This window comes from Mus caroli, chromosome 8 (assembly GCF_900094665.2).
Source record: "Mus caroli chromosome 8, CAROLI_EIJ_v1.1, whole genome shotgun sequence".
Taxonomy (NCBI): domain Eukaryota; kingdom Metazoa; phylum Chordata; class Mammalia; order Rodentia; family Muridae; genus Mus; species Mus caroli.
In genome coordinates this window covers 103106179-103119912 of record NC_034577.1, presented here as the reverse complement: position 1 = coordinate 103119912, position 13734 = coordinate 103106179, and the positions used below count along the sequence as shown (strand labels likewise).

The 13734-nt window shown below is 47.8% G+C and overlaps 1 protein-coding gene across 3 annotated transcripts in view; it reads left to right on the top strand.

Moving 5' to 3' along the window:
• LOC110300787 (carbohydrate sulfotransferase 5) overlaps positions 1-5735 on the top strand; it is a 16652-nt gene extending 10917 nt beyond the window's left edge. Inside the window, exons 1-2 of one of the 3 annotated variants that reach the window (XM_029480949.1) lie at positions 1931-1988; positions 3858-5158. In XM_029480949.1, the coding sequence (XP_029336809.1) occupies positions 3873-5060 (1188 nt within the window). In that variant the 5' untranslated portion in view covers positions 1931-1988; positions 3858-3872 and the 3' untranslated portion in view covers positions 5061-5158. Of the gene's footprint in view, positions 1-1930; positions 1989-2107; positions 2172-3857 lie in introns of those variants that run through there. The other 2 variants (XM_029480948.1, XM_021171062.1) reach the window with 2 other exon arrangements.
• Positions 5736-13734: the final 7999 nt, after the last annotated feature.

Genomic DNA, 13734 nt, shown 5'->3' with positions numbered 1-13734 from the left:
GGAACTCACTTTGTAGACCAGGCTGGCCTCAAACTCAGAAATCCACCTGCCTCTGCCTCCCAAGTGCTGGGATTAAAGGTGTGCGCCACCACTGCCCGGCTTTTTTGTTTGTTTGTTTGTTTGTTTGTTTTTAGAACTGGGAACTTCCTTGATGGCTAGAGTGACTGGCCAGCATGCCCCAGGGATCTGTCTATGTATACCCCTCATTGTTGTGGTTTAGAACATGCCCCTCCACTGGCTTTTATGACGGTTCTAGGGATGTGAATTTAGGTCCTCATGCTTGCTCAGCAGGCATTTTTATTAAAATAATAATAATAATAATAATAATAATAATAAGCCCTGGACTTATTTTTTATTTTATTCAAGTGGAAGAGGGCTGCTGGGGATTGAATTCACTTTCTCTACCACCCACATCAGCACCAGGCTCAGCTGAGCACTCCATGCTCAGCTACAGTCCTTTGCTCGTCTGGGCATTCCTGTGTCTGAACTCTAGTTGCCTCAGTGAAAACTGATAGGGAGAATTAGCTCCACCTTCTAGGAACATTGAGAAGGTAACACTTGACCATAAAGATAAAAACAGGTACCACTGCCTCCAACCTCTTGCAGTTAACCTGCGTTGGAACAATGGAGTCCCTAGTCCCTAGGAGATAAGCCCTGGTAGGACTTGGGCTCTGAGAGACCCTGGGTGGCTGTTAGAAGTTCTTCCTCGTTCTTGAATTTCAGTAGTAGGGTCAGATGGCACTGATTCTAGGACATGAGCCACTTAAGAACTCTGGCTTTCCTAGAACACGGATGACCAACACCTTGGCTTGGGTCAAGACGAAGTCCTGGCCAGGCATCTATCTGCCTTTGGTTTGGGAGAAAGCAAGAGAATAATCTGAAATGGAGTAAACCTTCAGACTGCCATCAGAAGTTCCAGGAACTTCTAAACTGGAGTCCGGAGCTAATCCTGCCTGCCTCTCCCTTCTAAGCCTCGAATCCTCCAAGTAAATCTCAGAGATCATAAAGTCTGCTGCAGAGGCAGTTATGTTAAATCACTGGCTGAGCATAAAGCAACCAGTGCTTGCTGGCAAATCTGGTGCCTGTGGGTGGGGATGCTGCAGAAACAAGGAGAGATGTTCCACTCTCTCCCTTTCAAAGAAAGGAAGCCCAGCATCATTTGCAGAAGCAAAAGATGCACAGAAGGGAAACGAGGACCTCGGACATTAGAGGTAAATCTATCTCAGAAGATATGTAAGTGACCTCTGGATGGCTCATTGTCCCAGAGACCTTCCATGCCAAGCCCTCTCCCCTCACAGGTGTTTATGTCACACCAACCCTGAGAAGTTAAATGTCTTCGCTGCTAGTCGTGGTAACAGGTGCCTGTAATCCTAGCACTTGGGAGGCTGAAGCAAGAGGGTAGAGTTCAAAGCCATGGGGATGGGGTCTGGGGAAGATAGTGCTTGTGTAGCATGCAGGAAGCCTGGGGTCTGATCCCCCTTCACCCCCCCCCCCCCCCCCCCCCCCCCCCCCCCCCCCCTCCCCCCCCCCCCCCCCCCTCCCCCCCCCCGGAAAAGAAAGGGGCCCCCCCCCCCCCCCGTACCTCATACACCAGGCATGGAGATGCATGTCTGACATCACATTTGGAAGGAGGATCAAAAGGTCACACAGTCAAGGACATTCTCAATACATAGTAAATTTGAGGCCAAAGATCTACAGAAGGAATTAGAAGCTTAGAGAGATCAAATCAAGTGCTCCAGACTTTATTGGTCCCACATGGCAATTTGGGGACTGAAAGTCCTCTTCCACCAGGAAAGCCTTCCTTCTCATTTGGAAAACTACCAATGGTAAGGCTCAGCCCCCATCCTGGAGAGCTTTCTGTGAGCAGGGCTATCTCCCCTCTGGGGCTCTGACTAGTCTTCCTCCTGTGTTCTCAGGCTCAAGGAACCTCCAGGTACCTCCCATGGATTTGTGAGCAACACAGGCAGCTCTCCTGGCCCTAGACAGAAGTGAGTACTCTCGGCGGGGGAAGGGCCAGCAGCCTGCCATGGGCACACCTCTACTCTGTCTCTCTGCTTCTCTACCTCCATGCTGCCTTCCACTTCGATGGGCTCTTCTGAAACTCATGGCTTCCAGAGAACACCCTCGGGCTAGAGTCCAACCGTCCTAGCTTCAGCACCTTCTCCTCAGAGGTGACGGCAATGAGATTACCTATTTTATTTCACTCTTTGTCTCTCTCTGTCTCTCTCTCTCTCTGGTGTGTGTGTGTGTGTGTGTGTGTGTGTGTGTGTTTTGAACCTTGGGCTCTGGGCATAGCAGATAAGAGCTCTACCCCTGAACTATGTCTCCAGCCTTTGTGCTTGCTTCTTTTCTTGACTGAACTTTTGACCCTTCCCCCTTGTTTACCATGTGTTAGGGTACCTGGTGTGCAATGTCATCCTTGGCTTATGCTGTGCCTGAGATGCACGGCTTACTAAGATACTCCATTCCTGGTCCCTTCCCCCCTGTTCTTTGTGTGTATGGGAAGTGTGGGTGTGAGTATATAGGAGGCCAAAGGACAAGGACAATTTGGGGGAATGGTTTCTGTCCTTCCACCATGTGCATTCCAGGAATTTAACCTCAGCTCATTAGGCTTCAGAGCAAACACCTTTACCTGCTGAGCCATTTCACCCGGCCCTGTTATTTTTTTTGTTTTTGTTTTTAGATTTATTTATTTTATGTATATGAGTACACTGTAGCTGTACAGATGGTTGTGAGCCATCATGTGGTTGCTGGGAATTGAACTCAGGACCTCTGCTTGCTCTGGTCCCGCTGGCTCCAGCCCAAAGATGTATTTATTATTCTATGTGTACATTGTAAGAATGCACATGGTGGAAGGACAGAACCCATTCCCAAAAATTGTCCCCATCCTTTGACCTCCTATACACTCACACCTACACCCACACTTCCCCATACACACAAAGAACAGAGGGGAAGGGACCAGAGACCGTGTATCTTAGTAAGCTGTGCATCTCAGGCACAGCACAGCATCTTCAGACCCACCAGAAGAGGACATCAGATCTCATTACAGATGATTGGGAGCCACCATGTGGTTGCTGGGATTTGAACTCAGGTCCTTCCGAAGGACAGTCAGTTCTCTTAACTGCTGAGCCATCTCTCCAGCCACCCTGTTTATTTATTTATTTATTTACTTACTTACTTACTTACTTATTTTGGTTTTTCTTTTTTTTTTCTTTGTTTTTTTGTTTTGGTTTTTTGAGACAGGGTTTCTCCGTATAGCCCTGGCTGTCCTGGCACTCACTTTGTAGACCAGGCTGGCCTCAAACTCAGAAATCCGCCTGCCTCTGCCTCCGGAGTGCTGGGATTAAAGGCGTGCTCCACCACACCCGGCTTCACCCTGTTTATTTTTAATAACAAAAATAGTGCTGCTTGTTCATAAAAAAAAAAAAATCATACAACAAGGAAGCACATTGTGTTCCAGTCTTAAACCACTGGTACACTCTCCTTCGCCTAAGCTTCATTGAGTCATCCCCCACAAATCTTGGAAGCTAGATGCTTGTATTATCCCCTTTTAACAGATAAGTGAATAGAAGTTTAGTGAGATTGCCTAGTTCTACGATCACAGAGCAGGAAGGAAGCAAAGAGGCAGGACTCTGAAAAGCCCGGGCAGCTCAGACATGGCCAATCGCCTAACAGTGACTCGGTAAGAGGGATTCTTAAGCAAAAGGCAGGAACTTTGAAAAACTAGTATTTGCTAAACCAGGTGTGGTAACACATACCTGAAATACCGGCACTTAGGAGCCACTTAGGGTCCTCCTGCAGATCACTGGGCAGGAGAAGTTCAGGCCACAGTTAACCTTACCCCTCCTTTTTTTTAGGCCCTAGCCAGAGGTATGCGGCTACCCCGCTTCTCCAGCACTGTCATGCTTTCGCTCCTGATGGTACAGACTGGCATCCTGGTCTTCCTGGTCTCCCGGCAACTGCCATCGTCCCCAGCAGGCCGTGGGGAGCATGTGCACGTGCTGGTACTGTCCTCGTGGCGCTCGGGCTCGTCCTTCGTGGGCCAGATCTTCAGCCAACACCCCGATGTTTTCTACCTGATGGAGCCGGCTTGGCATGTCTGGGATGCGTTGTCGCAGGGCAGTGCCCCCGCGCTCCACATGGCCGTGCGCGACCTGATCCGCTCAGTGTTCCTATGCGACATGGACGTGTTTGATGCCTACCTGCCCTGGCGCCGCAACATCTCGGATCTCTTCCAGTGGGCGGTGAGCCGCGCGTTGTGCTCACCTCCGGTCTGCGACGCCTTCGCTCGTGGCAACATCAGCAGCGAGGAGGTGTGTAAGCCTCTGTGCGCAACGCGGCCCTTCGGCCTGGTTCAGGAAGCCTGCAGCTCCTATAGTCACGTCGTGCTCAAGGAGGTGCGCTTCTTTAACCTACAGGTGCTCTACCCGCTGCTCAAAGACCCTGCGCTTAACCTGCGCATCGTGCACCTAGTGCGCGACCCGCGGGCCGTGCTGCGCTCCCGAGAGCAGACAGCCAAGGCACTGGCACGGGACAATGGCATCGTCCTGGGTACCAACGGCACGTGGGTGGAAGCCGACCCCCGGCTGCGCGTGGTCAGCGAGGTGTGCCGCAGCCATGTTCGCATCGCAGAGGCAGCCTTGCACAAGCCGCCTCCCTTCTTGCAGGATCGCTACCGCCTGGTGCGCTACGAGGATCTGGCCCGGGACCCGCTCACCGTAATCCGTGAACTCTATGCCTTTACCGGCCTAGGTCTCACTCCGCAACTCCAGACTTGGATCCACAACATCACGCATGGTTCAGGGCCAGGCGCTCGCCGTGAAGCCTTCAAGACCACATCCAGGGATGCGCTCAGTGTATCCCAGGCCTGGCGCCACACGCTGCCCTTTGCCAAAATTCGCCGGGTCCAGGAACTGTGCGGGGGTGCGCTGCAGCTGCTGGGTTACCGGTCTGTGCATTCGGAGCTTGAGCAAAGGGACCTCTCTCTGGACCTCTTGCTGCCAAGAGGCATGGACAGTTTCAAGTGGGCGTCGTCCACGGATAAGCAACCGGAATCTTAGAATTTTAGTGGAGAGACCCAGCTATAACATTAGGGTCTGTTGGAGTATGATAAAGAAAGGGCTTGGAGAACCCATAAGCAAGTGGCTGGGAGTGTGAGTGATCTTGTCCTGTACTAGGAAAGGATGGAGTCCAAATCCCACATGTCTTTCTGTCCAGATTGTAGTTTTCCGGTGGGTCTTTTAGGATTTGGATTCCCATCAAGAACTGTTGAATGGAAAGCAAAAGCTGTGCCCACTTCCTTCACAGAGGCAGCCAGCCTCCTCCTAAAGCACTTCCTTTCTCGTTGACTTTCTCCCCTCTTTGATCATACCATGCAATCACAGAGAATGGGGTCCCAGGCCTGCTCAGGAGTGGGGGAAAGGCACGGCTGTGGGCTGGCTCCTAAAATCTGTGCACTTGCCTCTCGTTGGCTCACCCAGACCTCTGCTCACTGCCACACCCTAGTATCTCAGTCCATCATAGACTTGGACAGTTATGGGCATGGTCAAGGAGGAATTAGAGACGATGCCTCCCTCTGTGGTTCCCCTTAGATTCTCTGCCTGACCTTCTAGGAGGGAACCTGGGCACACACACACCCATGCCTGAGGAGAATGGCTTTTTAATGAATCTTTGATTTGTCCTAAGATGAAAGATCCTAATTTATGGAAATAAACATAAATATGCTGTGTGATTCAGATTAGAGCCTATTGTGTTTGAAAAACATCTTAAGAAGTAAGAGGAAGCCGGGTGTGGTGGCGCACGCCTTTAATCCCAGCACTCCAGCACTCGGGAGGCAGAGGCAGGTGGATTTCTGAGTTCGAGGCCAGCCTGAGTTCCAGGACAGCCAGGGCTATACAGAGAAACCCTGTCTCGAAGAAGAAGAACAAGAACAAGAAGAAGAACAAGAAGAACAAGAACAAGAACAAGAAGAACAAGAAGAAAGAGGACTTGTTCAAGGAGAAATAAAGGAAGGAGATGAATAGCTCTTTGTCCTGGGGCTGCAGTGGGTAATTCAGATTTTCATAGATCTGTGTCCTATCAGCAATAATCCCTAGCTATACTTTCCCCCTAGAAATACAGCTAGAGGAAACAAGAAATGCTAAGATTCTGGGTCCAGAGCCAAGAATCCAAAGCATAACCTGGAGCAGCCTAGAAGAAGACACAAAAAGGAGAGAGCTGGGGAGGTCTAGGCAGCAAGCCAAACACAGCCAATAGTGTCTGGGAGGCGCGTGTGGGCAGGTTGTGGGGTGCCTGGAACACAGGCTTACTAGGAGCTTAGAAGAAAAGATGGCTTAAGGGTGGTTCTGCCATGCCTTCATCCTTCCAAGCAGAGTTCGATTACTTCCTGCAAACCACACCCAGCTCTGACAGCAAAGGGCTCATTTAAGGGATGCTGGGCGTGCTGAAAGCTTAGAACCAGGCTCAGGAAATGAGAGCCAGAGAGTGTAGAGTAAATGTTTAAAAGAAGAGCGGGCTTCCTTCCTCAGGGGAGGGCAAGGGAGTGAGTGAGTTTGAGTCCACATACCAAGCACTCACTGTAAATCACATGGGGGCACACACGGATCCAGGAACTCTATAATGTTGTTGCCACAACATTGCCACCATCCAGGGTGCTGGTTCCTGATTCTCAGCATAGGTGTAGCCTTCAGTAAGTGGTGGAATTTGGGACAAAGAATAGGACAGATGATCTGAAGACTTCAGACTTTTTGGGGGAGTTGGAGACAATCATGTTCCCCAGGCTTTCTTGAAACTCATTATTTATCTAAGAATGACCTGGAACATGTGTGTGCGTGTGTGTGTCTGCATATGTGTGTGTGTGTGCGAGCGCGCACAAGTACATGCATCCACTTGTGCATACATTCATGTGTTAGTTACTTCCCTATTACCATGATAAGACAACATGGCCAGGGCAACTTATATAAGAAAGCATTTAGTTTAGGGCTTATGGTTCCAAAGGGTTAAAGTCCACGGCCTTCATGGCAGGAAGCATGGCAGCAGACATGGCTCTGGAGCAGTAGCTAAGAACTCACATCTGGAGAAAGAGAGAGCAAACCAGGAAACAGCTAGGACTTTTAGAACCTCAAGACCCAACCCTCCTCCAGCAAGGCTACATCTTATCTTTCCCAAATAGTTCCGCCAAGTATTTAAATATATGAGCCTCTGGGAGCATTCTCATCAAACCACAATTCGTGTGTATGACTATGGGTGTGTGTGTGTGTGCCAGAGCAGGCATGTAGAGGTCAAAGCACAACCTTGGGTGTTCTCTCTTTCTACATTTTTAAAATGTATGATCTCTGTGTGGGAGCTCACAGGTGGAGGTCATAAATCAACTTTGTAGGTTGCAGGGATCAAACTCAGGTCACAAGCCTTTTGTGTCAAATGCTTTTACTCCATGGACATTTGGGGTGTGTGTGTGTGTGTGTGTGTGTGTGTGTGTGTGTGTGTACTTGTTAGTGTAGGTGAGTACATGTGTTGTGAACCAGCATGTAGGTACTGGGGATTGAACCCAGGTCCTCTGGAAGAGCAGACGGTGCTCTTAACCTCAGAGCCATCTCTCTACTTCTTTAAAGCAGAGTATTAGTTTTTCCATGGAGCTCATCAGACTAAGCTGGTCTGTGAGGTTCTGGTGACTCTCCTGACTCCACCTCATATTTCACTGTAGCTTTTATGTGGGTGCTAGAGATTTGAACTCAGGTCCTCAGCACGGGCAAATACTAAAAATAGTAAAAATCACTGAGCCATCACCACAGCATGGTCTAGAACTCACGATCCTCCTATTGTGAGGTGGAGACCCAGAGACCACTCAGCATGACCAAAGTTCGAATTGAGAGTCTGTGTTAAGCTGGCTAGTGACTGCCTGGAGACTAGCGATGTATGTATGCATTTACAGAGCAAGCTGGAATGCATACATATTACAGGGAGCTCTTAAAGATGAGGTACACAGAAAAACTACATCCTGGTCAGCAGGTGCAGGGGGAAGCAGGGAAACGGCTTAAGGAGAACCAAGAACAAGAAGTTACCTGGGACATTTCAACCCTGGGCTTCTAGAACAGGGTTGTGTGCTTTCCCAGGGGACTTTGAGGGCAGGAGGCAGAAGCCAAAGATGGCTTCAGCTGAGACAAGATGGGAGAAACCTTTGCCCTGTTACACTGCCTCCACCTCCTGAGTGCTATGATGAAGGGCTCTGTGCCTCCACATCTGGTTTATGTGGTAGTAGGGTTTCAGACTGGCTGGGCAATTATGCTACCAACTGAGATGTACATACATACACCCCTTCATCTTCCAAGCTACAGGTCAGTTCACATAGAAATCTGTTTCTGCCCCTGTTGACAATATGAACATATTTAAAGCCCTAATTTTATCTACCAACAAATCAATCTATCTATTACCTATCTATCAATCTATCTATCTACGTTTGAGGTGGGGTCTCTCTACACAGCCTTGGCTGCCCTGGGTCTCACTAAGTAGACCAAGTTGGCTTTAGACTCAGAGGTCTGCCTGCCTTTGTTTCCAGAGTACTGGGATTAAAGACGACTAAATTCTAATTTTATTAACGAGCAGCTCAGAGAGTGACCTTCACCTACTTAGGCAAAAGTAACAAAAACGCCTCAGACTGTACCTGTGTCACTTTTCTCACAGCCTTTCAGAAAGAACGACTTAAAAGGGAAAGGACTAGGGCTGGAGAGATGGCTCAGAGCTTCTGAGATGCCGTTTCGTTGTGACAGATAAGTTATGGTGGAGCAGAGCAGTTCACATCATGATGACCAGGAAACAGAAAGGGTCTGACCTACCTTATGGGTCAGACAAAGGAACAACCCCGTGAAGTGTTTGTATGTTTCTTCCAGCTAGCTCCTACGTTTTGACGACTTTCTAGTAATTCCATCATATTGGGAGTCATTAAAGCCATTCATTAAGTCAGAGCCGTCATGGTCTAATGGTCTCAGGTAAAGCCCTCACAGATGTACCAGTACCAGGGGTGTATAGACACACCCAGAGGCATGCTTTACTAATCTTCTACATAATGCCCAACCCAGTCAAGTTGACCATGAAGATCAGTCAGCACAGACAATGTAACTTATAAGCAATAGGAGAAGAGCCTGGAGGGATGACTCGGTGGTTAAGAGCAACTGTTGCTCTTCCAAAAGACCAGAGTTCAATTCCAGCACCCAGGTTAGGTAGCCATCTGTAACTCTGGCAATGAGGGATCTGGCTTCTCTGGGCATCCAGAGAGTGGTGTGTATACATATAACTAAAAGCAATATAAATAGAAGCCGGGCGTGGTGGTGCACTTGGGAGGCAGAGGCAGGTGGATTTCTGAGTTCAAAGCCAGCCTGGTCTACAGAGTGAGTTCCAGGACAGCCAGGGCTACGCAGAGAACCCCTGTCTTGAAAAACCAAAAAACGCTAGCTAGAGTGTTTAAATAGAATAGTGAGGGCCAGGGTATGGCATCATGGTACAACACTTATAGTCTACACAAGGTTCTAGGATCTCTCCCCAGTACTCCCTTCCCACAGAAGAGCACATTTGTAGGCTCAGCAAGGTAGGCTCCGTGGGCAAAAGGACTTGCCACACAAAAGCCTGATGACCTAAGTCCCATCTCTGGACCCTACAGTGGAAGGGGAGAACCAATTCTGGAAGGTTGTCCTCCGGCCTCCACGTGCTCCCTGTGACATGTGGACAGCCACACGCATACACACTACCACTAATAATAAATATATGATAGAGATCAGAAACAGCACTTGGGAGGCAGAGGCAGGCGGATTTCTGAGTTCGAGGCCAGCCTGGTCTACAGAGTGAGTTCCAGGACAGCCAGGCTTATAGAGAGAAACCCTGTCTTGAAAAAACAAAACAAAACAAAAAAACCCCCAGAACTAAGAAAAACAGTTTCAGGCTCACAAGGGTGGGGTTCCGTGAAAGACAAATCTGTGACAGGAAATGAATGGTGTAGTGTTTGTTCGCGGATCTCCATGGTTCCACCGTGGTTCATGCCTGTGAGGCCAGCCATCTCAACTTCAAGACCTAGTGAGGTCCAGGCAAGCCTGAGCTACCTACAGAGTCAGACCTTGTCTATTGACAGAAAAGGCTGGGTAAAGAAAGTTTTTTTGGCATTTACTATTTTTTATTATTGCATTTATTTGTTTGTTTTTATTTATTTACTTGTGGGGCACAGACTGTTGGGGAGACAAATTTTTTTGGGGGGGGTACCAGGATTGAATTCAGGTTGTTGGGCTTGCACGGCAAGCACCTTTGCCCCCTGAGCCACTTTTCTGGCCCAATGGCACTTACTAGTTCTTTTCAGTGTTTACTCAAGGTCTTAACTATGTAACCTAGGAGCCCTGCAACTCCTGTGGAGACCAGACTCACCGGGCTTTGCCTCCCAAGGACTGGGATTAAGGGCCTGCCACTGCACCTGGTGGTATTTCCTAATTCTTAATTGCCTTCAGCTCAAATTTAATGTTTGCATAAGAAACCTCTTTTTATTTTATTTCATGGGTATGTGTGAGTGCCTACATGTATGTATGCGCACCACCTGGTGACAGGTATGGAAAATCCTTTTGTTCAAACCTCATTTTATTATAGACCAGCTTGCAAACAGGTGACAATGACTGATATCCCTACATCAATGAGCGGTACCCTGTTCCCAGAGCCCCTTGTGCAAAGGCTGCCTTCCTTCACCTGGAATCATGCTAATATTATCCTTGTTCGTGTCTAGGATAGTGATTCTGGACCTTGGGTCTCCACCCCTTTGGGGGTTGCCTAAGGCCATCAGAAAACACATATATTTACGGTACGATTTGTAACAGGAGCAAAAACCACAGTTATGAAGTAGCAACAAAATAATTTTATGGTTGGGGGGGCAACATAACGTGAGGAACTGGATGAAAGTATTACAGCCATAGGAAGGGTGAGACTCACTGATCTAGGAGTTTGGCTAGTGAACAACTCTAAATTACCTAGTAGGTGACTGAAGAGAGCACTGGCTGCTCTTGCAGAGGACCTGGGTTCAACTCCCAGCTCACGACCATCTGTCACTCTAGTTTCAGGGGAACCGATGTCCTCTTCTAGGCTCCATAGGAACTCCACACACATAGTACTCATTCATGCAGGCAAAACACACACAGATAAAGTAAGAAATAAACACATCTTTGGGGGTAAAAATGCAGGTCAGATGGCTCAGTAACTAAACCCACTTGCTGTCAAGTTTGGTGAACTGAGTTTAGTCTTTAGCACCCAGGTTGTGGAAGAAGATAACTAGTTCTTGAAAGTTGCCCTCTTAGGGGCTGGAGAGATGGCTCAGTGGTTAAGAGCACTGACTGCTCTTCCGAAGGTCCTGAGTTCAAATCCCAGAAAACACATAGTGACTCACTCTTGCGTGCGTCCAACTCGACCAGCAAGAACGATGCTGCAACAGGATCCTTCTGCACACGTTTATTGGGAGAGCTTGATTGTAGAGGCGAATAGACCCCGAGCCCAGCACTGGTGCTGCTTTATATAGGCCTAGGAGAGGCGTGTCTCACACCCGGATTGGTTGTGCTTGGTTGATGCTTACCACCTCATTTGCGTGCTTACATCTGATTGGTTAATTTCTCTCTCATCTGATTGGTTAATTTCTCTCTCATCTGATTGGTCAACTTCTCTCTCATCTGATTGGTCAATTTTGGTTAATTCTCAAAACCTCATCTTGGCAAAAAAACTTTCCTGCCTATGTATGCGTGGTGGCCAGCAGAAGCCTGTGCCACTCTGCAACGGCACATGTGGCTTCCCACAACTCACAACCATCTGTAATGCGATCTGATGCCCTTTTCTGGGGTGGCTAAAGACAGCTATAGTGTATTTAAATAAATAAATCTTTGGATCGGAGTGAGCGGGGCCGGAGAGAGAGGAAAAAGTGTCTGAAGACAGCTACAGTATACTTACATATAATAAATAAAGAAATAAATCTTTAAAAAGAATAAATAAGGGGCTGGTGAGATGGCTCAGCGGTTAAGAGCACTGACTGCTCTTCTGGAGGTCCTGAGTTCAAATCCCAGCAACCACATGGTGGCTCACAACCACCCGTAACGAGATCTGAAGACAGCTACAGTGTACTTTAATATACTAAATAAATAAAATCTTTAAAAATAAATAAATAAATAAAAAAGTTGTCCTCTGACAGTCCTCCTAATGCTGGTGACATGCACATGCATAAAGCGTACACACACACACACACACACACACACACACACACACAGAGTAAATTAAAAACAACCAAAACCCAAAGCAACACTTCAAACACTCTATTGTGATACAACTGATATACAGCAGCTGCGCGTTTTAACAAAAACAAAACAAAACAGAACCCAAAGTACCTCACTGGGCTGTGCATTTGAGTATAGGAAGTCAAGCCACCACATTCAGACTCCATTATGAGTTACATGTGAGCTCTTTCCCTATGGCTTCTGGATTTGGTGGTTTTCTCTGAAGTCTTTATCCTGTTCAAGATTATAAGCATGTCCTCATGCTTGCTTCCAGGGGGTTTTAATTTAGCGTTTCCCACCAGCAGTCATAATGATATAGAAACATTCCTGGCCAGAATCAAGTGAGAGGCAGGGTTCCCCCACTCTTCCCAGGCAGGCCTCTGTCACACTGCCCTCTACTGACTGATCTGGCCCTTAGAGTTAGCTTGAACTGGACTCTTCCTGGCCCACACTTCTACCCCACAGAAGTGAATTAACAGGATCGTTTGTTTGTTTGTTTGTTTGTTTGTTTGTTTGAGACAAGGTTTCTCCATTTAGCCTTGGCTATCCTGGCACTAGCTCCTTAGACCAGGCTGGCCTCCAACTCATAGGTCCACCTGCCTTCACCTTCTGAGTGCTGGAATTAAAGGTGTGCACCACCACCTCCAGGCCCTAACAATATTTTCTTTTTAAACACAGCCTCATTGTATATCCTCACTGACTATCCTGGAACTCAGCTGTGGATGAAATTGGCTTTGAACTCACAGAGATCTTTGATCTTCCAAAGATCCTTATTTGGTCTTCCTAGTGCTGGGATTAAAGGCATGTGCCATCAAGCCTCACAAAATACATAGCACAGGCTGACATCCAACTTCTAATCCTTCTGCCTGTTCCTTCAGCATATCCTATGAGTGTGTGTCACCACAGCTGACTCTTTATGATCTATGCCCAAATCAGATGGGCTGTCCTCACCCTTATAAGCTACTTGATTTAGCTTTAGGTACTACTTTCTCCCCATGGGAGCTCTCTCTCTCTCTCTCTCTCTCTCTCTCTCTTATTTTTTTTAAAGATTTATTTACTTATTCTATGAATATGAGTACAGTGTTGCTGTCTTCAGACACACCAGAAGAGGGCATCAGATTTCATTACAGATGGTTGTGAGCCACCATGTGGTTGCTGGGAATTGAACTCAGGACCTCTGGAAGAGCAGTCAGTGCTCTTAACTCTCTCTCTCTCTCCTTCCTTCCTTCCTTCCTTTCATTTTCTCTCTTCCAACTTTATCTTTGGGATGTGGGATGCAGAGATGACGACTCAGTGGTTAACAGTACAGACTACTTTTGCAGAGGAACTGAGTTTGATACCCAGCACCCACATGGTGGCTCATAGCTGTCCGTAACTCCAGTTCCAAGGGATCTGACAAAATTCTAATGAACTAGATCACTGAAGTCCTTGAAAAAAATGCTGTGTGTTTTGCACA